Source organism: Mytilus trossulus, chromosome 2, assembly GCF_036588685.1.
Source record: "Mytilus trossulus isolate FHL-02 chromosome 2, PNRI_Mtr1.1.1.hap1, whole genome shotgun sequence".
NCBI lineage: Eukaryota > Metazoa > Mollusca > Bivalvia > Mytilida > Mytilidae > Mytilus > Mytilus trossulus.
The window spans coordinates 89,170,831-89,197,787 of NC_086374.1; the positions used below are offsets into that span (position 1 = coordinate 89,170,831).

Below are 26,957 nucleotides of genomic sequence, written 5' to 3' on the forward strand. Positions count from 1 at the left end.
CAAACAAATGGAGACAACTGTTACGACACTGACTTGATACTGACATTTCCTACTGTAGAAAAAAAGTAAAATCACAAAAATACCGAACTCCGAGGAAAATGTTGAATTAAACCTAAAGACTAAAGCAGTTTGAATGTGAGACAAAATATCATGATACATATAGATAAAACAAAAGTACCAATTTGCTAAACTATAATCATTATATGTATACCCTCATATCAAGCACAAATAAATAATATACATGTAGTAATAACTAACAATACTGTTTGAAGAAAGAAAAAAACCCAGGGTTCTACTTTCACTTTCACAGTGTGCAATTACAATATGAAAATGAATATACAAAAACCAATACACGGTTTATTTTCAAGTTTTATAGAATTTTACAGGCGCGGATACAGACGAAGGAGAAAAAATATTGTCCAACCCATTCAGTAATGGTTCATTAACATTTGTATTTTTGCAAAGCTTACATATGAAGTTTGTGATTAGGTCAGTTTAAGGGGAACCACTTATGATAAGTTAATAATGTCATTGGCATGTTTTACTTCCATTGAGAGTTCTTATAATTGGGAGTTAGACTGACCATTTTTCATGGTTAACTGATTTTGAATGTTTTGCATACTTTGCGTTTGGATTTTCCTTTTGAAATATAACTTACAGGGTAGACATATTTCTAGCTTATCTCTTTTTCATTCTGATATCTCGATTTTATCTCTTTTTTTTGTAGGTTTTCTCAGTGTTTTTTGGGTGTGTCTTTTCTGGTAATGAAATTGTTTTATACCATAAAATAATTTGGTCTTACGAAATATCCGTAATCCTAAAAGTTTTTTTTAAATAAAAAAAAAGTCGTGCTGCATAACAATTTTCAGTTTTCAGTTTTAATTTAGCTTTTGCTAAAAAGAACATGTGATATGATTACCATTCAGACAACTCTTCACTGGAGACCAAATGACAATGAAGTTCACAATTGTTTTAAAGGTTGTTCTTTGACTAACAGTAGCAAGGATAGTTCCTTATACATGTTATAGATAATGTTTATGAATTTAATATGTGAGCTAAGGGCAAAAATTCACGGAATGACATGTACTATTTGAACACAAAATTTCAAACATTTTCAATCAAGATCACAAATAGTCAACATTTTCATCTCTCTATTATTTTATGAAAGAGGAAAAATTTAACATACAATTTTATCATAAAGAAACTTTTTTAGCATACAAAAATTTGATATTTATGTAAACGCATTTATAGGATAATTCTACTAAGTCAGAAGTTTTTGAGATATTTGATGTGGAGCTAAATGTATATAAAGATTGTGAGACAGTGCATTTTACTGGTATGAATGATAAATGATTTTTCAAATCGTAACTTTGCGTATGAGTAAACGGTCAACAGGAAACAAGTGGACATTTCGGAAACCACTTTTTGTGTTCAGCTTGTGGAATGTCTTCAGTTTCCCATCCAGAAAGTATCCCTCCACACATATAACACTGACATGTGTCATTAGTTCCTAGAAAAGTAAAAATACAGAGTCATATCTTAAAGTTTATATATTTGGTTGTTATTGATATATGTCAACGAACACAAAAGTGGAAGATCTTAGATCAAACTGCCCGACACGCTAAGGGCATCGAGGTCAGTGAGTAAGTTAGTAAGTAATAAAGCTAACAATTGGATGTTTTTCTGTTATGTTTGACCATTCAGTGTCTCCGAATTGTTTCAGATTCTTTAAATCCGATTGTATACAATTATACTAACACTATAAAATATATATCAACTCAGAAGGGTCGGGGATGTGCCTACAGAAATTTTGTTAGGATATCACGAACTTTAAATTTAATGACATCTTTCTGTAAATATTATTCAAGTTATTGTTATCTGATTGCATCTAATTTGTGCTAGGTTGTTTTAATTGTTCAATGTTTTGTGTGGTTAGCATGCCGAAATGTACTATTGTATTATTTATTCTCTGTCCTGAATGTTCTTATTTGTACTGTACTCCTGTAATGTTATGTTGTCATTTAAGTGTTATATTTTACATTGCCATGAAAGTGCGAGGTTTGACTAGCCACACAACTAGGTTCAACCCGACATTTCTTCTTAGAAGTCCGGTACCTGTTTAACTGTATTGTATTTATATACTCAGGATTTTCAATTGTATATTTTAAGTTGTCAACAAACGGTTGTTAAAACTTACATAATGATCTTCAATGCAAAATGATATATCAATTGCTATTATGGTGCAATTGATAATTCGTTCCTGTAGTTGATTATTTTAAAGAGGCAAATGTCATCTGCCATTGAACGGGTGTTTCGGGCAGTAAATCGTGGATTGTATTCCTAAAATAGAATGGCGTTATTCGGAAAAAAATATTAGTATTAGAATAGATTTTTCATTTAAATCTGGAGATACTGTCTTCACACACTATGTAATAATGATCATGTTTTCGTCTGTAAATTGTATGCACCAAGTCAGATGGAAAATAATTTGTTGTGTAAGTAAGTCGTATTTTCTTTAACCCCTCCCTTTTAATCACACGTGCATTTAAAGTTGAAGATAAACACAGAGATGAAGAAATTAATTTAAAATTACTATACACACCTTTGTAGTAAAGACCAGTAGCTGCTAAATCGTCAGGTCTCTGTTTTAAGGTTTTTGACCAAGTTTGGTAAGTTGAGAGTCTGTCACAATATAAAGAATATTGACTATTGTGTGGTTTTACATTATTATCCGAAGAGGTATTTTCTTGCTTCTCACATGTCTGAACAGAGTTAGAAAATTCAAACCGTCTTACACAGTTATTGTTTTTCACACGAACAAGTTCACATTGTCCGAAATGTTTGGAATGTTCACGATGGACATCATCGTCTTTTGTCCAGCCACTTAAAATACCACCACAAAAAGCACACTGGACCTTGTCTGTGATTCCCATATAATAGAAGCCATTATCACACAACTTTCCAGGTGATACGACACTATTAGATGGCCAGTTTGTGAAGGTGTTTCTTCTTAATTCAACATCTACCCGTAATGGATGTAATCGTTCTAATGGGTGCTGAGGAACTTCATCGTAACTCCTTTTTGTCAAGGACGGTGATTGCATCACTGACAACATGCTGGATGTAATGACTTAGACTAAAGGTGTACAACATCAACTAAAATAACAATACGAAACTAATATTCAAAGATTGTAAAAAGTACAACAGAAAGAAAAATATATACTTTAAAGTTGGTACTAGCGTATTCCTTGTGTGACTAACTGGTATTGCATTAATACTGACACTTTTTTTGTTGCATATTTATATCGATGTTCGATACGGAAATTTTTATCAAATATAAAAGAAGGTTAATTTATTTATGGGAGTTTTGAGTTGCACCTGAAATCCAATAACGACAATACCCATATTTTTACTGAAAAACCAGTAGTGTATTTACTAAGTTATTTTGGTGTAAGTTTAACACGTATCTTCAATCGATTATATTTAAGACAAACTTTTAATTCAATACCACATGCAAAAACAACCTTATCACTGTAAGTCCTTACATGGTGTTTTGACTAAATACTACGTGATATTTATTTCCTTACTACTCAAACAAAAAGATGTAAACAGCTGATTTTAATTTACTTGATTATGGGAAGTTTTTAAGTGATTTACATTCATTACTTATGGAACTAATTTGTAGTCACTTTACATTTTTATTTTTCACTCTGGGGGGCAAAATATATATAGTTAAAGACAAAGCGACCCTGAATGCAAGTTCGTTGTGAAATAATTAGCACATTTTCATTAATCTTGAAAGAACCTCATGATATTCTAAAAGATCTTATTTTATGCTGATAAATGTTCAGATAAACAAATAAAATAATGAAATATAAGGAACAAAATGTATACTAATATTAATTCAGACAGTAAAATTCGAAGAAGGCAGACATAACTAAGGTAATATTTCTAAATTAAGCACATTGTATACTTTTTTGCCTCACAACAGACAAATAGAGTTGGTATATTGAGATATGTGCATTTATTTTAATAATATGTTAACTGTGCTATACTGTGATATGTTTTTGGTTTAAAAGGGGCACAAGCTACACGATATATAAAAAAAATAAAGTATGATTTTTTGATCGTTCAATCATTAATGAAAGTGAAAAATAGTAAAAAAATAATTCGCTTTAAGCAGCCAGTATGGTTCAATTTCGTCAAATTAAGCCCAGAAACGTTGATGATGAATTTTTAGACCTCATTGAATCCGTTTTCATTTGAACCTCAATTTGAACCCTTACCTAGAGACGGAAAACGGGTGCAGTATGTGTGTTTGGTTATCTAAAGGATACAAGCAATGTCAATAATTGATGAGTCTTAGGTAGCACTCCACAGTTAGAAAATAAAATTAAAAATGAGCCCCAAAATGTTTTATCATCTCCTATTCCTGGATTTCTAATACACTAACCTAACTGTTTGTGTTGTACATGTGCATATGTATGTAATCAGTATCTTCCATAGATTCAATTTTCCAAAGTTAAAAGGGTGAAAATTAATTCCTTTTATGTGTATCCATGGCAACATTCAGCATTTATTTACCATAAAATATTGCAAAAAGGGGGGTGAACATGTCATATATCCCCCCAAAATTTGGATCAAACTAGAATTTCAATGCCTTTGAGTGATACCTTTTTAGAAACTTTTTCCTTAAATCTTCCTAATGATCAAATAAAAAATGGGTGTCTTTCGCCTCATTTTTTCGTAAAATCCAATCACAAAGTTCGTGCGATAAAAAGTTGGAAAAAAACATTACAATAATTGCCGGACCAATGTATGGTATGGACATGCAAATACGGACTGTCATACAGAAAACAGCCTATATTACATACATTACATAACCTTGATGTTCATATAAACCCAATACAAAGGCTATTTTAATACTCAGCTATCCAAAAATGAATTTTATTGCACACTAGCTCTCATATTTAAAAAATCCACAGGGGCCAAAATGCGAAACTACACACCTAACTGTGGAGTGCTACCTTAAGGTGAAATTTTTCCCCTCCTGCCTCAACTTTTGTTATGTTTTCTGTGTTCTACTAGTTGTTACAATGAAAATGGTACCTTAGTTTTTAAAATTGGTTCAGTAATAAAGATTTTATGAAGGTTAGCAGTTGGTGTTGAAACGCGACAAAAAGTGATTTTAAAATAAATGCTGAGTCATAGTGAAAAACTTCAAGTCTGTCTCATTTTTGGGGTAAATATCTAAAACTTTTCCCTTTTTTTTATTTGAAATTATAAAATTACCCTAACAGAGGACAAATTGTACAAGTTTAAGGTGTTTGAAAGCACTTATAGGTAATTTTTGCTGTAAATAGCATACCTAACCTTGGTTTAGAAGCTCTCAAGCAGGGTATAAATTTCTAACAGTACTGGCATCATTAAATTTAATTAATGCCAAATTATGATATAAAATCCTGCTAAAAATGTTTATTTGACTTATTCGCATTCAAAAATATAAAGCGATACATTCTGAGATTATCATATAAAGCGCAATATTTGGTTACAAGGGCAAAGCTAACGGGGTACAAATTTAAGACCGCAACATGTCTAAGTGTCAAAATGTGTACATTTGGTTGCTAAGGACAGTAAACAATAAAATTAACATAAATTGCATTCCTAGCATTTTTTTTACCTTCAGAACTAAAACAAGAACATAAAAGACTAAAGATTTGTGGTCAATTTTAACTTTAAAAGTGCATTTCTGTGCTTTCTGATGTGCCATAAGGTAGCACTCCACAGTTAGAAAATAAAATTAAAAATGAGCCCCAAAATGTTTTATCATCTCCTATTCCTGGATTTCTAATACACTAACCTAACTGTTTGTGTTGTACATGTGCATATGTATGTAATCAGTATCTTCCATAGATTCAATTTTCCAAAGTTAAAAGGGTGAAAATTAATTCCTTTTATGTGTATCCATGGCAACATTCAGCATTTATTTACCATAAAATATTGCAAAAAGGGGGGTGAACATGTCATATATCCCCCCAAAATTTGGATCAAACTAGAATTTCAATGCCTTTGAGTGATACCTTTTTAGAAACTTTTTCCTTAAATCTTCCTAATGATCAAATAAAAAATGGGTGTCTTTCGCCTCATTTTTTCGTAAAATCCAATCACAAAGTTCGTGCGATAAAAAGTTGGAAAAAAACATTACAATAATTGCCGGACCAATGTATGGTATGGACATGCAAATACGGACTGTCATACAGAAAACAGCCTATATTACATACATTACATAACCTTGATGTTCATATAAACCCAATACAAAGGCTATTTTAATACTCAGCTATCCAAAAATGAATTTTATTGCACACTAGCTCTCATATTTAAAAAATCCACAGGGGCCAAAATGCGAAACTACACACCTAACTGTGGAGTGCTACCTTAAGGTGAAATTTTTCCCCTCCTGCCTCAACTTTTGTTATGTTTTCTGTGTTCTACTAGTTGTTACAATGAAAATGGTACCTTAGTTTTTAAAATTGGTTCAGTAATAAAGATTTTATGAAGGTTAGCAGTTGGTGTTGAAACGCGACAAAAAGTGATTTTAAAATAAATGCTGAGTCATAGTGAAAAACTTCAAGTCTGTCTCATTTTTGGGGTAAATATCTAAAACTTTTCCCTTTTTTTTATTTGAAATTATAAAATTACCCTAACAGAGGACAAATTGTACAAGTTTAAGGTGTTTGAAAGCACTTATAGGTAATTTTTGCTGTAAATAGCATACCTAACCTTGGTTTAGAAGCTCTCAAGCAGGGTATAAATTTCTAACAGTACTGGCATCATTAAATTTAATTAATGCCAAATTATGATATAAAATCCTGCTAAAAATGTTTATTTGACTTATTCGCATTCAAAAATATAAAGCGATACATTCTGAGATTATCATATAAAGCGCAATATTTGGTTACAAGGGCAAAGCTAACGGGGTACAAATTTAAGACCGCAACATGTCTAAGTGTCAAAATGTGTACATTTGGTTGCTAAGGACAGTAAACAATAAAATTAACATAAATTGCATTCCTAGCATTTTTTTTACCTTCAGAACTAAAACAAGAACATAAAAGACTAAAGATTTGTGGTCAATTTTAACTTTAAAAGTGCATTTCTGTGCTTTCTGATGTGCCATAAGGTAGCACTCCACAGTTAGAAAATAAAATTAAAAATGAGCCCCAAAATGTTTTATCATCTCCTATTCCTGGATTTCTAATACACTAACCTAACTGTTTGTGTTGTACATGTGCATATGTATGTAATCAGTATCTTCCATAGATTCAATTTTCCAAAGTTAAAAGGGTGAAAATTAATTCCTTTTATGTGTATCCATGGCAACATTCAGCATTTATTTACCATAAAATATTGCAAAAAGGGGGGTGAACATGTCATATATCCCCCCAAAATTTGGATCAAACTAGAATTTCAATGCCTTTGAGTGATACCTTTTTAGAAACTTTTTCCTTAAATCTTCCTAATGATCAAATAAAAAATGGGTGTCTTTCGCCTCATTTTTTCGTAAAATCCAATCACAAAGTTCGTGCGATAAAAAGTTGGAAAAAAACATTACAATAATTGCCGGACCAATGTATGGTATGGACATGCAAATACGGACTGTCATACAGAAAACAGCCTATATTACATACATTACATAACCTTGATGTTCATATAAACCCAATACAAAGGCTATTTTAATACTCAGCTATCCAAAAATGAATTTTATTGCACACTAGCTCTCATATTTAAAAAATCCACAGGGGCCAAAATGCGAAACTACACACCTAACTGTGGAGTGCTACCTTATATAGACAAAACGCGCGTCTGGCGTACTAAATTATAATCCTGGTAACTATTGATCACAGACATGTGGAGTAAACGGAAGCAAAAATCCTTACTGAACAGTCATATGGTTCATCTTTTGTGTTATCTATTTATTTGTTTATCTCTAACTGTTTTAATGAAAACATTTGCCTACCTTTTAACATCTAGGAACGTCTGTATATCAAATGCCTGCTTCGTATCAGTAACCGTACTAATGCTACCAAACCTCATGTAAAATTGTCACTTAATAGTAACTATAACTGTTATATTGATTTCTTAATTAATCAAGATACTAGTAAACTACAAGTAATTATCACGATACTTTTAAAAACGATGATTCCTAGCGCACAAATGAGCAAGTCATATATTTACATGATTAATAACAATCAGCACACATGACATTCACTTAACTAGATATACCCTTATGTATTAGTATAGGGCGTATCCGACAAATCATCGAATGTGAGTTTGAGTAAAAGGTCAGAGTTCGAGTTGAATTAGACTATTTGACTAGCAGAGATGAAATGACTGGCCTATTCTAAACTTGGTTAAGATCACATTATATGGTACAAATTTGATGTAACCCTCCTTGTATATTTCAGAGATTTGATAAATTAACGATCAACGTTTTTTTTTTCTCAATTAGAGCTTATATTTCTGACAATCTTACGAAAGTTGTCACCAGTTTGATTTATTCTTCATTAAAAAAAGTATTTTATATCATAAAAATATATTAACATATGGTTAAATGTTATTAAATTATTGGAATTGAATCACATTAGATGTAGCTATAAAACCAGCTTAAGAAAATGCCTGTTCCAAGTTATGAATATGGCAGTTGTTATTCATTATTCGTTTGATGTGCTTTTAATATTTCCATTTGACTACGGACTTTCCGTTTTAAATTTTCCTCGGAATTCGGAATTTATTGTTATTATATTTCTTACTTTGCACCAAAATTCGAACCATCAATATTGATGGCCATTAGTCATATGCGTATATTTATTTCACATATAGATTAAGAGATATTTTGACATAATATTACTATATTTTTTTTAATGTTAATGAAGTAGCGAATGGTTATATATAACATAGACCGCAATGTTTGTAACTGTGGTTTGATTCCGCCAGTGTACTTTATCCGGCGGATGAAGATCCCTTGTGTATATTATCCATAAAAAAAATCAATAGGGTTTTTAATCCAGGTCCAGTGTATCAAAAACGAATTCGAAACAAATAGAAGATAAATACTGATTAACTACTTTCCCGTCTTCAAATATAATCTTGTTATCGACTACCTGTTTGTTTATAGGTCGCAAATCTAAAATTAACCTGTGTTTATTTTTTGGCAGTCGAGACGGTTAGAGGATTAACCACGTGCGGTCTAATCGATACCACACGTATGAACCCACATTTCATTAAATCTAAAATAGCTGTTGAAACGAATTCACTATTATCAAATGATGAATTTTTTTTTCGTAAGAAAATTTATTTAGGCTCGTGAATCAACAGAATTTTATTTCAGTCTATAACATTCAAATTGAAATCGGAGGCATTGATTTGTTTCCAAAAGTTAATAGATTTTTTCAAACGACCTTTAACATAAATATTAGAATTACAATTTTCATATTCATAAAATGTTTGAAATATATCAATAATCCTGTACCTAGAAAATGTCACTGTTATGATCCTTAAGAAGAAGATTTTCTGGGAGACCCTGTCATTGCCTTTCCATTTCTGCAGTCTATTACCCAGGGCCCTTGCATGCCACAGTTGAAGCAGACGTCTGAGGTCTTGAAGATATTTTGTTGGCCGAAACTTTGGCCGCTGGCGGCCAAACCCCCTCGAAAGGGCTGCAGGTGAAATGTATCGTCAGAACAACCTGTACCATTATGTGCCATTTGAGTTGCTAAACAAGATGCTTCTGCAGGACGCTTTCTACTGGTGTGTTTATTTATTTTCACTGCTTCGATCTTTTTTAATGCCCTGTTGTTAGCTGCGTGTATTATTTTCTCATCTTCCGTCGCTGGCCACTTCACCTGAAAGGTATTCAGTGTTCTCCAACCGCCCTCGGACTTATCTGCCATTCTGATTAATTTATATCTCTTCTTGAGCTGGACGCACGAATCTTCTTATACCTGGACTGCCTTTTTAGGTCGATTCTTTTCAATGTAACTAATTGCCGAGCTGATACTTTCTTGAATATCAGAATTAAGCTCAAACTGTACTTGATTCCCCTTAAATTTAAGTTATTATCTGCCTTCCCTGCTCTCCTTACTAATGTCTCTGTAGTATCTGAAAAATTCTTCTCTTTTACGGAAAGTTTATTATCAAAATACGTTGTCATCAAAGTAAACACATATGCATTTTAAACTTCTGGTGACTTATCTTTTTCTGAAATACCTGTTCTTTTCGTTGATTATGCAGAAGAACGTAAGGCTTCAATTGACCTGTCAGTAGTCTTGGTGAATTCTTTATCGTCGATGTCTAGTTTTGAATCGAACATCTTGATAAATTACCTGCAAGTCGAGTGGTCACCGCCCAGCCTTTGATAAACTTTAAACCTGTTTTCAATCTATTAAATACCCTATTAGTTTGCATAGATAGTTTATTCACTTGTTTGACAAGAGACTAAAGTGGATCCGAAAATTCATACGCATACCGCACATACATTTATTTACATTTGTGTTTTAAGAGCAAAACAATAGTGAATACAATTTATCATCGCGTGCACTTCTCTCATAAAACAATAGACATATGAATAAATATTATTCGGTACGTACATGGATTTTGCTTTTGAAAATGCAAAACTTAACTCAATAAGTATTGTTATACAGTAATGAAAACGTATGGTCCCGCATCATGTAAATATTTCGAAATTTTTTCGACATTGCACAAAGGTCATGCTATTCTAATACTATTCATATCGTATTTATGCTAAATCTGTTGGATTGGTTTGGGTTGATACTTTAATATGGAAAACATTTATTTTTATTTATTACACGTTATTGCTAAAGACTACGCGCTTATTTTCAATATTCAAGTATTCCTGGATAAGTTCTTTGCGTATTTGAATGTCTTCATGTTAATTAAATGTTCTAGTGATTCGCGCGGATCAGATGTTCAAAACAATTAACAACTGATGGTAAAAAGTCTTCGTAATGGGAAACAAATTAATATACCAACCTTTGTAGTTAAAAACAAAAACCAATAAATAATATCGGAATCTTAATATATTTTTATCTCAAATACTAACACACCTTGTGTATCCTTGTATAATAAACGCATGCGTCTATATCACGTCGTATTACAAAGGAAGCCTGATTGTTTACATTTTTTTATCATAATCACTCGAAAAAGAGGTCACACTCGAAAAAGCCCGAAAATATCACTCGAAAACCACGATTTCTAGCCGGACACTATACATACCATGACGATACGGCAATTTTTTAATATCAACCATAAAAGGTGAATTTATTTCAGGGGGTTTTGAGTTTCACCTGGAAGCTCACAATAATACCCTATTTTTGTTAATCTGAAGACTTATACCTTCAATCGATTATATTTTAAGACAAATTATTCAACAAGATTTCATTATCACATGCAATATACATATTTTCACTGTTAGTCTTTGTAAGTGTTTTGACTAAATATTACATGATATTTATGTCCCCACTACTTAAGCAAAAAGATGATTTAAATTTACAGAATTATGGGGAGTTTCTTAGTGACTCATATTCATTTCTTATGAAACTAAATTGTAGTCACTTAAAAAATTTATTTTTCTCTCTGGGTAGCAAAATATATATATTTAAAGACAAAGCGAATTTAAATGCAACATCGTTGAAAAATAAATAGCACATTTTTATACAACTTGAAAGAACGCCGTGATTTTCTAAAAAAAAATCTTTTCTTTTTAGTGTTACAAAAGATTCTAGTTACAAATATTTAGATTAACTTTCCTAGTTTTGTTTTATTACAATAAAATCAAATTGAATAATAAAGTAAAGAGAACAAAATGTATACGAATATTAATGCAGATAGTAAAATTCGCAGAAATCAAGGGTCACACATTTTATTTATTAAAATCAAATTGAATAATAAAGTACAGGGAAAAAAATGTATCCGAATATTAATGCAGATAGTAAAATTTGCAGAAATCAAGGGTCACACATTTTATTTTATTCTGAATTCTGAATAATGATAGACATATTTGCAGAATCCTCCCATTTATATGCAGTGTCAAATTTCCTCATAATTACATATGTGTCAATAAAAATATTGTGCTTACCCATGTTAGATTAGCATCAAGTGCTTGTACCTATATTCCGATGTCGATATCGTAATGACCATTGCTATTATATATTTTCAAATTGCAAACTATCGTTTGTGTTAAAATTGAAATATGAATAATTTTACCAAATTAAACATTTATTGAAACATTTTCATATGAATATAATACCAGGAAATATTACGAACTAGTTACTATTTATAAAATTGAAAGATGCTGTCTTTATATACACATTGTAAAATCACAACGGAAATAAATTTCTGAAAATTTAACCTATTGTTTATAACTGTAGTCATGGTAGTGTTCACCTCAAAAAATTAAAACACAAACATTTTACTCCCGTTTTCTCTAAATGAATTGATGAATACAAATATTTTCACTTATTTTGTAAATAATTAAGTAAATGGGTGTACAAATCAAACAATATACTATATGTTGTTCGTTTCGTAAGACATTTACGTGTGCACATATAAGCACAGGAACTCGTCTCAGAATATTTTTTCTCCTAAATACCTTTCTATAACACAGGTATATAAGATTTTTTTCTGAGACGAGTGCCTGTGCATATAAGTGACTTATTTCGATTTTTCTTTCTGACACTTTTCGAGACTTTCTATTGTATTTTGGAAATGAAAATGAAGTACACACTCACTGTCTATCATTAAAGAGGGACGAAAGATACCAGAGGGACTGTCAAACTCATAGATTGAAAATAAACTGACAACGCCATGGCTAAAAATAAAAAGACAAACAGACAAATAATAGTACAGAAGACACAACATACAAAACTAAGGACTTAGCTACACGAACCCCATTAAAAACTGGTGGTGACCTCATGTGCTCTGGAAGGGTAAGCAGATCCTTCTCCACATGTGACACCCGTCGTGTTGATTATGTTATTACAAATCCGATAAATAGTCTAATTCGGTATGTCAAATTTGTGAAAAGTGAAGGGTATTGTAGTTACGGAATAAGGAGATATGTGAAACGGTTATTCCATAACGGTCAACCAACTCGTATTGGCGTCCATAAAATTTACGAAGGGATGATTTCAACTTCACCTTTTGGAAATCTTGGTTTAATAGCTTCCTTGTGAGCAGCAATTCTCTATCAAGGAAATCATGATAGGATATATCACCCCGGGGATATCGTATCAATTGGAAGATATATACTCCGTATGCAGGCTCTACTGGAATTTTGCTACAAAGAAATAGAAAGTTCACAATTGGGAATAATATGTGTTTTTAGCATATGTGGATCACATGTGAAGGTGATACACTGCCGAGAACAGAAAACTTAATTTTTTTGTTTAGCCTAGGTGACTGTGTGTTGCAGAGAGATAAACACAGTGTATGCAGCGTTGTCTCGATATTTTGATAGCATGAGTTCGAATTCCGGGGAGAGAAGAACAAACTTTTGCTCCGTACTAATAGCTGAAGTAAGTATGAATATAATATATGTGTTTTCAGCATACTAGTATGTGGATCACATGTGAATGTAATACAAGAAACAGAAAACTGAATTTCTAGGTCAGTCTAGGTGACCGAGTGGTCTAGAACGCTGTTGTCTCGATATCCCAATAGCATGAGTTCGATTCCCGGCAAAACAATTAAAGACTGGACCAGCCTTGTTATTATTATACAACAAGTAGCATGCGATAAACTTACTGACTTCTTCAAGGAGTAATTCGTCGAGATATTCCCAATACATGCACACTCCATATCTTAGGTTGAACATAAACAGTCAGAACAAGATAAGAAAATGCAGAGAGGACAAAAGATTTCTTCGGAAAACTCAATATAATAAAAGAAGATCCAAAGACGTGTAGCAATAATGTATAAGTTTAAAATTCTACTACACAGATAATGTTGCAAGTTTGATTATCGTTCTAAACTGACAAAATTAACCTTGGTATAAGTGTTCCTGATAAAGGTTATTTCAGAAAAAGCGTTTCGAAAATAATAAAAAAAAAATGAGCTGTTATTTTCAATTTTTGAAGAAAGAAGAACGATTTTGCAATCCTATCAATAGCTTGCTACAGAAAATGTTTTCCCTGATTTTCAATTTATGAACATTCTTTTAATTTCTTCAATAAGCGACTATCCTGCTGATTGCTGAACCGTCTAGGCTGTTGTATTATGTAATACGATTTCAATTAAGACATATGGTTTCGAAGATATGTAAACAAGGGATTTTTATTGTTTCATATGACTTCTTCGGTTATTGCAACAAAAAGTTAATAGAAAAAAAAGCAATGACATTTGAGTATACTTTTACAAACTAGAGCTGAGAAACCAGTACTCCTATGTTTTTAGAAGAAAAAACGAAAATCATGACGGGTATTCTCAAAATGAACTCGGATTATAACATAGCTATTTTTTTCTGATTATAACTGACTGATAAGATTGCAAACAATAAGAATACAACTGATAAACTATGTGATTACCTGATTTTAAAATAGTTTGATTAATAAATGTTCAATGGAAAGCAGTAAATGCATAGATGGTACAGAAAATTGACTTAACTCTTTTAAAAATGAGGAGACTTCATTTTCATTAATTTTCTAAGCTTTCAAATGATAACGAGGAAGAATATAAATGAAAAACATATTCATAAAAAAATCGCATGTTGTTTATTCTTTAGTTTTCTATGTTGTGTCATGTGTGCTGTTGTTTGTCTGTTTGATTTTTAGCCATTGTGTTGTCAGTTTGTTTTAGATTTATGAGTTTTTAGAATTTTAGAATTTGCCTGTCCAAAATCAGGAATTCCATGAGAAGTAGAAAATGTTCAACTTTTATATTTTTTTTTGATAAGCGGACTTACTGCAGATGGCCTTTTTATTTTGTGTTTGGCTTTCAATATGACATATATTCCAAACGATATGCTGGGAATGGGTATCAAATATTCCATAAAACATTACCAATAGCATTGATATATAATATATTTTGATTAAAAGCAAAGCTGATATAGGTTCAACCGAGAACTAACATACAGATACATTGGATGCATCAAAGATCATTACAAATGCATCCTCTACAAAACAATTTGAGTCTGGGTTAGACTTTATAGAATAAATAGCCTGTAGTACCTCGTCGTCAAATTCTCGATGCATACACATAACTACAACTTTTTCAAAAAATGTTTAGTCCTTCAGGTCAAAGGTTAGTATCGAAGGAACATAATGATGATATGCTACTTACTGTCTTACGATAAAACATCGTCATGCCAAATAACAATAGACAGACAGCGCTTAACAAAAGGTTTCGGACCGGAAAAGGTTGTATAAAAAGAAACTAGAAAAGGATAAGGGTCCCTCGAGAATAGAAATTGTGTTCTTTGGATTTTTTTCCATTTTTTTCACAAATAAAATTATAGATGTTCATACAAGATACCCTTTATGAAAATACTGTACCCCAATGCATCATATGTGCACTTATATTCAAAGTACTCACTTTGGATATACAATGATATGTTGAATTTCAAACTTATCAGCTTCATTTCTATGTGCTTCCATGAAAAACGGTAAAAATAATGATAACAAATTATTCTAAAATTTTATAATACTATATGTGTGATTTCAATGCTAAAACAATAATTGTAAGGACAGAAAGCGTGTAAAGGAAAATCTTTCTTATACAAAAGAAATACAAAAGCAAGAAATAAAGTGTATTTTTCTGAGTTATTATAGTAACACCAGTAACACGATCAACCGGATGCAAGTGGGCATTTTGGAAACCACTTTTTGTGTTCAGCTTGTGGAATGTCTTCAGTTTCCCATCCAGAAAGTATCCCTCCACACATATAACACTGACAAGTGTCTCTAGTTCCTGAAAATGTACAAAATGTAAATGAGTTCTGTTTAGTAGATTACATGTATGGTTGGTTGTTGATTTATTGTTATTTTTGTAATACTATTAGATTATTCGGGGTCTCAAAATTAATTAGTAGGTTTTTTATTCGCTTGTTCAATTTTTTGCTTGGTAAAGAAAGTATCAAGATTTCTAGATATTTTAGTTTAAACATATTTAATTATAGTGGATTTGGAAACAAGTTTTGCAACTTATATTAATCCCTTTCCACTTTACGGGTGCAAGTGCTGCCTTGTAGCGGCATTAGCCTACTCTTTTTCGAAATCTACAAGGGTGTCTTTAACGTGCAAGAGATATGGCTCTCTCTTAACACGGGTCAGCCATTTATCGTCCCCGTCCGACGGACTATCGTCGTTTCCTCGAGACCATACTCGCAAATGGTGTTAAGGGAGAGCCGAAAATTGAATTCCTGAAATTTTCATCCCAAACGGGAATCGAACCAGGCACCTTTGTGTTAGTAGTCCGATGCACTAACCACTACACCACGGCTCTCTTAAGATATTTTGTAAACGCCTAATCATTGTAGTTTTAACATGTGCATATAAAAATTTTGTAATTAGAAAAGTGTCCGTTAAAAATCAACCATTTTATTTATTCTATCGTTACGTTTGGGTTTTCAGAGCAATACAATAGTGAATACAACATCGCATGCAATCACAAAATTTTCGATCTTGAAAATGCAGAACTTAACTCAATAAATATTTTCATACAGCCATGAAAAACGTATCATGTCGATACTATGAAAATTTGTCGGCATTGCACATTGTCATGCTTTTGTAATACTATTTATGGTGTATTTACGCTAAATCGATTGGATTAGTTATGGTTGATTCTTTGATCTTTGATAAGATTTTAACGTGATTGTTATTGTCTATGCGCTAATTTTTAATAACTGCAAGTACTCTTAGGTTCAGTATTTTGCAACTTTGCATATCTTCATGTTAGTTACAGATTCAATTTCGTACTTAATTTGGCTTTTTTAAAACTTTTTTGGATTTGAGCGTCACTGATGAGTCTTTTGTAGACGAAACGCGCGTTTGGGGTATATATAAAATTTAGTCCTGGTATCTATGATGAGTTTAGTGATCGTGTTTCGCGCTAAACAGATGTTCAAAACAATTTCCAACTGATGACGAAAAGTTTTGTCAAAGAGTTTAAATTAATATACCAACCTTTGTAGTAAAGACCAGTAGCTGCTAAATCATTTGGTTTCTGTTTTAATGTTCTTGGCCATGATTGGTAGGTGGACAATCTGTCACAATATAAAGAATATTGACTGTTGTGCGGTTTTACACTTTTTTCTGGAGATTTATTTTCTTTCTTCTGACATGTTTGGGCTGAGCTAGAAAATTCAAACCTTCTAACACAGTTATTGTTCTTCACACGGACAAGTTCACATTGTCCGAAATGTTTTGAATGTTCACTATGGACATCATCGTCTTTTGTCCAGCCACTTAAAATTCCACCACAAAAAGCACACTGGACCTTGTCTGTGATTCCCATATAGTAGAAGCCATTATCACACTACTTTCCAGGTGACACAAACATATTCGTCGGCCAGTTTGTAAATGTGTTCCTCCTTAGTTCAACATCTACCCGTAATGGGTGTAATCTTTCTAGGGGGTGCTGAGATACATCATCGTAACTCCCTCTTGACAAAGACGGTGACCGCATCACTGACAACATGCTGGCTGTTATTTTTTGACTTGAGCTGTACAAAAACAAAAACAATAAACCTGAAGTACTAGTAATAAGAAAAACGTGAAAGGAAAAGACTTATGATATGGTTTTGTTGAAGTGTATCATTATCATATGTAAAACTGGTAAATGATTTGCGGTGCTTTATACTGATATAGATACGAAATTCCAAAATTACGTCACGAGTTTCGCATTTTTAAATAACTTTTAAAATATTCAGGGTAATTTCTAAATCAATCCTAATGAGCTGTATAGAGAAGTACTTTTTGTAAATTTTGTACTAAGTTCTTTTGTAATGTTTTTTTTCTGTTGTACATAATAGAAAAGATATCTTTTAAACAATGTGGTCTACCAACAAGTGATTTTGACTTGAAAAAAATACACTAATTAACTTTAAAATGAAACGAAACTGCACTAAATGTAAAATCTGTAAACAAATTATGTAACAATATTTCATTGTTAGATGCATCTCAATTTAAAAATCTTAACAATATAAGAATAAAAGGAAATGTGTGGTATACATTAAGGAAACAACCACTCAACGAAAAAATATAATTGAAAAAATTAAAAAGTTTGTAAACGTGTCTTTTTGTTCTAATTTCCTGTATATTGAAGAACAAAATAACGCATTATTATCAAGAATTAAATGCAAATAATCTTCTACTAAAGACTCACCAGTGGTGCTCAAATAAAAAAAGTTAAAAAACCAAATTTAAGCATTGAGAAATCAAAACTTTCGTCAAAAAAGCAATGGTTATCAATTCCAATAGTAGAAAATCCTTAGTATTTCGAACAAAAAAGTTTTGTAAACAGTTAATTTAAAAATAGGACAATATAAATGATAAATCATAAGTGGTTATGATAGAATAAGATATCAGAGAAGTGAGTGACTAACTTTTTGTTTCATTCTTATTTTCTTGCTCTCTCATTGATATTTGATAAATAATAATTCAACAGTAAAGGAGTAGGTCCGGTAAGGGCCGATTTTGGCCTAATTTTCAAGTTCATCTGACGAAATATTTTAGACACTTTTTAAACTCTTAAGTGTCTATTTCAATTGATTCAATTAGTTTTTGTGAAAGATTTAGTCATTAAAAACGCTCCGATTCAAGCTTAAATATGAAAAATCTATCAAATTTGCCAAAAATCGTCACTTTTCAGATGTGTACAGCTTCATATATGCATTTTAAAAAAAAAATTATATAGGAGTTCTTTTTATATCTATAAGTCAACAGTAAAGGAGTAGTTTACATTTTAAAACTTAGTTCATTTTGTTCACAACAAGCACTTCTTTTGTAGATAATTAACACCTGGAGGGAAACGTTTTTTTTATTTACATGTATGTTTATATTTCAATGTTTTGGGCTTAACATGAAAAGAAAATCCAAATAATTCTCATATTTTGTTTACATAACCAATAACGATACGTACAGGTAACAATATGTCAACATCTTATTCGCGTGAGAATACAAATTTTTTCAATAATTATAACTGAGACAATATAAAATATAATATATAAAAATAACATAAAATTATCAAAAATTGCCCTCACTTAAAAGTTTAAATATAATAAAAAAAAAAACCCACATAGAATGAAATAAGAAAAAAATCATTAAAATTATCTTTAAATTATGGTGTTATTGTGACAAGCAAAAACACATCTTCGTTGTTGGGGAAAAAGGGGAGGGGGGTGCGGGTTATCTAGATTTTTGAATTTTTCGTATCTGATCCCAGGGAGCATAAGTCATGTGAGCAGCTGAGATGAGCAGGCGGAAGGGTATTTAGGGACAACATATTTTAAATTAGTCTGAAATACGCTGCACCAAGGATGATTGTGTCCTTGTTTGTTATACGATAGTCAAGATGTCAGACGACGGTCATTGGCGATAATTCATGGCAACTCATTGCATTGCCAAAAGGGTCAGTTGATGAGATGACTCAAATGTCATTTAATGATGACAAAAATCTTGCTGTGAATGAAATGTACGCCAACTACACCACAAGTTTACACTGATTCAATGTTTTTTTTATAGACTAACTGAGTTTTAATGAATGACATATTCCACGAGTTTGTCATGAACATGCATGCACTATTTGCCACTGGACGGTAAGCAACCTTCAATCAATTAAACAGATCTATGAGTTTTCATTTTCATTTTATTAAATTAATATAAACACAGATGAATTCATTAAAAAAACATTAATTAAAAATAAGCTGCAAATGAAAATAAACAATCTATTCAGTAATGACACTTTTCTGTTATGTTATACTTACATTATTCATCAACAACTTCTTGCAATGACAGCGAAGCATAAAGTAAATTTTGAATTTCGATCTATTTGGATGTTTATATTTTCACATCCAATCAAAATTTGTTATTTGTTTTTGTATTTCTATGGAAATGTATGGTTATCACATGGTTATATGTAGTAAAAATAACTTTAAAATGATTATAACTTCCTGAAAAATGAATGAATAATAGTTTAAAGAATTACAAAATTAAGAATACAAATGTTTTATTAGACAAGAAAAAATAATGTATGAAGCAACACGAATCGTAGATTGTAATACTATATATATATCTTGCAATAGAATACAAGAAAAATAATTTAGCAAAAAGAGGTCATGTACTATTTATAGAATATTAAACATGTTAAAATACCAGGGTTTCCTCATTTTCAATAATAAATACAGTGAAAACTCACAGTGAATGGTTCAAATCATCAGATATAAATCTTAGAGTATTTACTCAATTGTGAGTAAATAAATTTTCAAGGGTTTTGTTTGGTGAATTTCTCATCAATTGTTACAATCCAAAAACCGTTACAATGGAATACCGAAGACGTCATATTGTTCAAAAGATTAGAGAGACCACAATTGTATAAATGGCTTAACAAATATGCATGCCAAAAGTAAGTTATTTGCTTAATGAAACAAGTGTTCAATGCAAGCTATTGTAATTACCTCCTTGAAACTTAGATATAATATCAGTACCGTATATGCAATGTCACGTTTATATATAAGATTCACAGGCACTTGTCTCAGAATAAAATATTCTTATATACCTTAATATAAGAATATTTTTTTCTGAGACAAGTGCCTGTGATAAGATTCCAGTTTAAAATTATATATAAGATTCCAGTTTAAAATAATATATGTTTGCTAGGTTAAAAAACCGCTAATAAGTTTAATTATATTTATTTATAGTGGATTGGGAAACAAGTTACTACATCTTATATTAATCCCTTTTCACTTTGCTGGTGCCAGTAGCGGCGGCAATATTAGCCTGCCCTTTTTCGAAATTTACAAGGGTCGCTTTTTCGAAATCTACAAGGGTCTCTTTTACGTGTTAAAGATATTGCTCTCTCTTAACACGAGTCAGCCACCTATTATCCCCTCCCGACGGGACCTTTGCGTTGATAGTCCAATGCGCTTACCACTACATCACGGCTCTATATTGTGTTATTCAATCACCTCATTTCAGTTTCTTAGATTACATATTTTTCTTTGGCCAATTTGAAGACCATAAGAAGTACATAAAATAATAAGGCGCATAGCAATTTTTTCTCTTAGATTCAAGTAATTGATGTTCACTCTGTGAGAGTCAATTTTGTATACTTTGTTTTTCAGACCATTTTTTCCATTCTTTATAAATTTTGCATTTATATCTTAGCACTCAATCATATTCTTTCCATTTGTCTGTTATAGTTGCCCACTTATTTTATTTTATGAAAACCTCATCAAGACCCTTATTTATAGCTCCAAATCTATATGAGGGTATGGACCAGAGAGGGGATAAAAATGTATATTTTTTGTATGCTTTTTCTTTTCTGATAATTATCTCATCTTTATACATCAGTACCCCATCAATTTTATTCTTTATTGTTTTACCTAATTTTCTCCTTCTTTTTTTTAAACCCAGTGACTACTTATATCACCCAACCGTCGAACTTATCACCTGACCAGTGAATATCCATATCACCCAAGCACCAACTATCTACGTCACTTTACATCTGACTAACTACATCACTTAACCATCGACTTCCTACATCACTTAAACACCGACTATATCACATAACCAGTGACTACCTACGTCACGTAACAACCAAACACCAACTACCTACACACTGCTATATCACACATCAACTAATCAGTGACTACCTATAGTACATAACCACCAACTACATTCACCATTCATCAACCACCGACTACATCACAAAACCAGTGACTGCCTATATCACACAACCAGGGAATACCTACATCACCTAACCTGTAACTACATACATCACCCGTCCATTGACTACATACCTCTCTCAACGCCCGACTATCTATTTATTACTGACTGCATATATATCACCTATCTATCTACTACCTACATAAAAATTACCGATCAACACTATCTATATATCATTAATTATCAATATGACCTAACTACCGACTTCTTAATTACATCGCACATCCTCTGACAACCTATACCACTATACCACTGACTAACCATATATAAATGACTACATTTATAACCCAACCACCGACTACATACATCACACGTCCACTGACTATGTAAATCTTTCAATCACTGACTACCCTAACCCATATATCAAATTTTAAAATTTGACCCACGATTTTAATTTGCCACATTGGTACCAACGTCACAAGAGATATATATAACTAGGCAGCGGCTTTTCCCTTGTTTTTTCAATATGTGGTTTATTTATATAAGTTGGAAATTCCCTTTTCTTTTGCAATGTTGGGTGCAACGAAAATTAGAAAGAAAGGTGTGCGTGTTTTAAAATCATTGGTCAACTCATATAAAGCTAGATGTGTTTTGTCTCAACTTATACACATCATTATGTAAGAAAATATGTTGGAAACTAATATGTGTATGCCTGTATTCCATTATTTTGTCAAAATAGCAACCTTCCTTGACATTTAAAAGAATTGTCATTCAGAACAAGTTTCTAGTTTACGGTGTAATTGTCAATACTCCTACTTTTGGCTTTTCGCTCTCACTACAAATGCACTCAGTTTTGAACGATTTAACGCGACACTTACCTTGAGATATAATATTATTTTTTTACTTAGAATTTCTGAAAAAGTATGCAATACAGAAACAAAGACGTCTACGCTCATGATACCGCGGTAATTGATCGCTATGTGGACTATCGTAATTAAAAGTGAAAGGATAAAACCGTCGATCGATGCGGTTGGCCGCTCAAACCCAGATATACTTAATGTATTCCCTTTTTTACTACGTTGAGCGTAGCGGAAAGGTGGATTCCAGTTTAAAAATAGAATTATCGACTCAACCCATAAATAGATTCATTCACAGGTAAATAACCTTTATTTTCCATTAAAAAAAGTGATATATAAAATCCTGTAACTTCACACAAATAATTACTTTACAGGTTGGACTAAACGTAAGTATGCAGAATTTCTTTCTTCATATCATTCATGTATATACACTGTATTAACCCAAAATAATTAATATAGAAATCTATCTCGTTAGAGTTAAAGGTATGTATATATATAAATAACGCATAGCTGAGAGGATGAAAGGGCAGGTTGAGAAAACATTGTCAGCCGAGCCCAAGCCAAGTATGACAATGCTTTTCGAGAGGTACCAATATGATATACCCCCCTCTCACCTATGTGTTATTTGATTTATTATACTGAATATCCTATCATTATTGTCTTTTACTGTTGAATTTTACTATTTTGCTATGACATCAAGGTCTTTTTTATATTATGTTTTAAGCATTTCTGAGCAAAAGCGTGGAATTTTAATTACATCGTCTTTAATTATTTGATGTTAATTCAATTTATTGTCCTTTGCCCAATTGTCGATTTTTTTGGGTCTTCATTAGAGAGTGACATCCCAAAAAATGTCTCCCGCTCAGCAATGGAATAGAGTAAATTGTATCCCTCGTATTAGCCAATCAAAATCTTGCATTTTAATGTGAAGTATAATAATAATACAGTACGTTGACTTTAAACCATAAATTATTTTCTATTCACAGACTTGTTCTATCAGTTTGAAATCATGGTAACTCTGACACAGCTCCCACCTTCTTTCTACCACAAGAGAGCTTATGACGAGGTACCCCAGCATCCACTGGAAAGACTCCATCAATTACGTCTAAGTGACGAACTTAGAAGACAGACGTTTGTAAACTGGCCAAAATCATCACCCATTTGTCCGACTAAATTATGTGATAATGGTTTTTACTATATGGGATCAAAGGACAAAGTACATTGCGCTTTCTGTGGAGGAGTGTTAAGTGGGTGGTTAGAACATGACAATGTCGCTACTGAACACGCCAAACATTTCAGGTACTGTGAAAAAGTTTCAACCAAATCGAAAACCTGTGCGGACAGTTTTCCTGAACATTCTGTTTCAAATGCTACCGAACAGCAATCAATGAATGCAAACCTTCAACCGCATAATAAACAATTATCAATGCTAAATACACGGATATCTACGTTTCAGTCCTGGCCAAAGAACTTGAAGCAGTCACCAGGAGATTTAGCATCTACAGGCCTGTATTACAAAGGTATGTATAAAAAAAACCTTTGACATTTAAGTTGACATGGCATAAAATTACTGAGTAATATATAATACATTTATTTTGAATAAAGCATTTTTACAAAATTTTTAGCATATCTACATTTCAAGTTGATATACAAAAAAGGAGTTCATAACATATTATATAAACATAAATAAATCACTTAATTCGTTTCATGCGTCCGAACAGTATTCTGGATTTATCTTCGCCAGGAACGATCATATATTATATGTATATATAAATTTAAGCTAGATATAGATTAAACTAGGTTCAATCCACCATTTTCTACATAAGAAAATGCCTAATATGACAGTTGTTATCCATTCGTTTCATGTTTTTGAGCTTTTGATTATGTCATTCGATAAGTGACTTTCCGTTTTGAATTTTTCTCAGAGTTTGACATTTTATGATTTTATTTTTTAGAATGAACTTGTTAATTATAGTAAATAAAGTACGCAGCACGAGCTGACACCATTAATAATTATGACTCAAAGAGTCTTCTTAGATCATTTCATCATTACGACTCAAGATTGCTCACATCATAAAATCGAAATTATTTTAAAATCTATTCTTTTTTTGTCTTTCAGGTACTGGAGATACATGTCAATGTCATATGTGTGGTGGTATATTATCAGGCTGGGAGGATGACGACATTCCAGAGGATGAACACAAAAAATGGTTTCCTAAATGTCCACTTGTCAACAAAGAATTGTAATTCAATAAATCAGCACAAGATCAAACATGAATCTATGCTGTACAGAGATTAATTTTATGACTTTCTTCTAAATGGTGTGGGCTACTTCAGTTTTGTACATAATTTAAGGTCTTGCACTTAAAATTATATTATGCAGTACATGCTTAAAGAAAAGAAGAGTGAATCGAAAATAAAGTTGAATAAAACAAACACAATCTATGACTAAAATAAAAACGGTGAAAGGACAAACACCTAGCAATACACCACACTAGAAAAAAAAAAAAACCCGGCAGTGAACCCATGTTCCGCTAAATGATTTACAGTTTCTGTTTTTTAAACTGTGTTAATGCAAAGATATATAAAAAAAAATACAAAATACAAGAACGTCATCAACACCAATGCATTTGCCTAGATTATAAGTAATAGTATTGTCCTTGACAGTAGTTTTCTTATGACCCAAATGATGTTACATACAACTCTGGGTGGGTTTAATCTACTCTTCTCTGATATGATGTGTTGGTTGAAATCAGAAAAGAAATGAAATGAATATGGCATTTATAGGTCTTTATCATTAGCAACTATCCATTGTATTTGGCTCGTAATGTAACAGCATACACACATCTACAGAATTAACCATGTTAACAAATTGGCCTACAAATCATAGTCTTGGATTATTTGATATATTCATCATGGTACTCAGGACAGGCGCAAACAAGTAAATGCAGCGGGGTTCATTGCAATAGTCAACCTTCACACTACCTGGAACAATAGTGTAAAATCACAACATAGAAAGACACACTATAAACTATCAATTGACATGGCTAAAGGGGCCGTATGCATAGAACATCTTAACTTAAGTATGACTCAAACTTAGATTTTAAAGAGCTAGGGTTAAATTGGTATAGGTATGTACAATAGTTTAATAGAACTTAACATAGTATAATAATGAACAATTGGTACATATAAGACAACGCTTTTTATGGTTGATGTTTTGATGGATGGATTAAAAAATATTTCGTTCATCCAAAACTTTCCTCTACTTAATCTTCAATTATCTTTCATGGCAATCATGGGTGTAATAATTTTTGGAGACATCAATATGTTTTAAACTCTTACAAAACATGATTAAGGTTTCAGTGGCCTAGCACAAGACTGAGTGTAGTATTCCAAGCATATGCTAACAAATAATTTTACAAAACACTTTTTTCAATAAAACATTCACTCATCGTTCAGCTTATTGATTTGTTGAGTATACGTGATTTGAAGAAAATAACGATGATCTTTAATATTTACTTATTATTTAACAATAGATAAACGAATAATTAGTATTTTATTACTGATATATATATTAATCAATAAAATTTTAGGAACATGTAACATATTAATGTTCTACCAAAAACGCAAACTTTCGACTGATTTTCAACTATTTTAAAAATTTAAGATACCTTAGATTTAAGTTTTATCTTAGGCGTTTTCAAATAAGTATAAGGTGTTTTATGCATACCACTTGAGTTTTGTGTGCGTGATTTAAAACTACTAAGATTTTACTTAGGACATACTTAGTTTAACATTTTTTTATGCATACCACTTAGATAAACAGGGCGGAGTTTCTTTAACTTAAGTGTTAACTAAGGAAAATCTTAACTTAAGTAGCTTTATGCATACTGGCCAAGGTTTCAACTCCCTAAGGCAAAGTTGACTTTAGATGAATTTGGCTATCAATGTTTTTTGTTATATAACTCTTTAATGGTTTCGGTACTTATACATCTTCGGATTTCAAATGTTTGGCTTTAAGTGTTCCTGATGAAGGTAAATCCAGAAAAGCGCTTCGGACGCATTAAATTATTAAACGTGTTGTTCTCATTTATATTCAAACTTCAATAAGACAAAAAGGTCCATCCATACGTATTATATTTAGAGCGCATAAAAAAGTACCTACTCACTTATATTAGAAAACTAAACTTTCACATACTTTTAT

The 26,957-nt window shown here is 31.8% G+C and overlaps 3 protein-coding genes across 5 annotated transcripts; 1 reads left to right on the forward strand and 2 right to left on the reverse strand.

Moving 5' to 3' along the window:
* Positions 1–1,086: 1,086 nt before the first annotated feature.
* On the reverse strand, positions 1,087–12,316 carry LOC134708301 (baculoviral IAP repeat-containing protein 2-like). 2 transcript variants are annotated; one of them, XM_063568736.1, is made up of 3 exons: positions 12,155–12,316; positions 2,603–3,156; positions 1,087–1,510 (listed from the first exon to the last, which is right to left on the reverse strand). In XM_063568736.1, exons 2-3 carry the CDS (start codon positions 3,114–3,116, stop codon positions 1,389–1,391), a joined length of 636 nt encoding a protein of 211 aa, XP_063424806.1. In that variant the 5' UTR covers positions 3,117–3,156; positions 12,155–12,316; the 3' UTR covers positions 1,087–1,388. The 2 variants fall into 2 exon arrangements, with proteins under 2 accessions (XP_063424806.1, XP_063424805.1); XM_063568735.1 differs by lacking the exon at positions 12,155–12,316 and adding an exon at positions 8,018–8,252.
* A 3,396-nt stretch (positions 12,317–15,712) lies between these two features.
* LOC134705507 (putative inhibitor of apoptosis) lies at positions 15,713–20,093 on the reverse strand. 2 transcript variants are annotated; one of them, XM_063564226.1, is made up of 3 exons: positions 19,997–20,093; positions 17,196–17,734; positions 15,713–15,981 (listed from the first exon to the last, which is right to left on the reverse strand). In XM_063564226.1, the coding sequence occupies exons 2-3, from the start codon at positions 17,524–17,526 to the stop codon at positions 15,860–15,862; spliced, it is 453 nt and encodes a 150-aa protein (XP_063420296.1). In that variant the 5' UTR covers positions 17,527–17,734; positions 19,997–20,093; the 3' UTR covers positions 15,713–15,859. The 2 variants fall into 2 exon arrangements, with proteins under 2 accessions (XP_063420296.1, XP_063420297.1); XM_063564227.1 differs by having other exon boundaries at positions 17,196–17,759; positions 19,997–20,013.
* A 3,646-nt stretch (positions 20,094–23,739) lies between these two features.
* LOC134705509 (baculoviral IAP repeat-containing protein 3-like) lies at positions 23,740–25,048 on the forward strand. The gene is made up of 2 exons (XM_063564228.1): positions 23,740–24,273; positions 24,873–25,048. The coding sequence occupies exons 1-2, from the start codon at positions 23,763–23,765 to the stop codon at positions 24,998–25,000; spliced, it is 639 nt and encodes a 212-aa protein (XP_063420298.1). The 5' UTR covers positions 23,740–23,762; the 3' UTR covers positions 25,001–25,048.
* The last annotated feature ends 1,909 nt before the right edge of the window (positions 25,049–26,957 follow it).

Excerpts from the sequence above, each read along its gene's own strand:
- LOC134708301 (XM_063568736.1), bottom strand. The coding sequence starts at position 3,116 with ATGTTGTCAGTGATGCAATCACCGTCCTTGACAAAAAGGAGTTACGAT. Across the intron at positions 1,511-2,602 it reads TACTGGTCTTTACTACAAAG|GAACTAATGACACATGTCAG; the intron begins GTGTGTATAGTA and ends TTACTTTTCTAG.
- LOC134705507 (XM_063564226.1), bottom strand. The coding sequence starts at position 17,526 with ATGGGAATCACAGACAAGGTCCAGTGTGCTTTTTGTGGTGGAATTTTA. Across the intron at positions 15,982-17,195 it reads TACTGGTCTTTACTACAAAG|GAACTAGAGACACTTGTCAG; the intron begins GTTGGTATATTA and ends GTACATTTTCAG.
- LOC134705509 (XM_063564228.1), top strand. The coding sequence starts at position 23,763 with ATGGTAACTCTGACACAGCTCCCACCTTCTTTCTACCACAAGAGAGCT. Across the intron at positions 24,274-24,872 it reads TACAGGCCTGTATTACAAAG|GTACTGGAGATACATGTCAA; the intron begins GTATGTATAAAA and ends TTTGTCTTTCAG.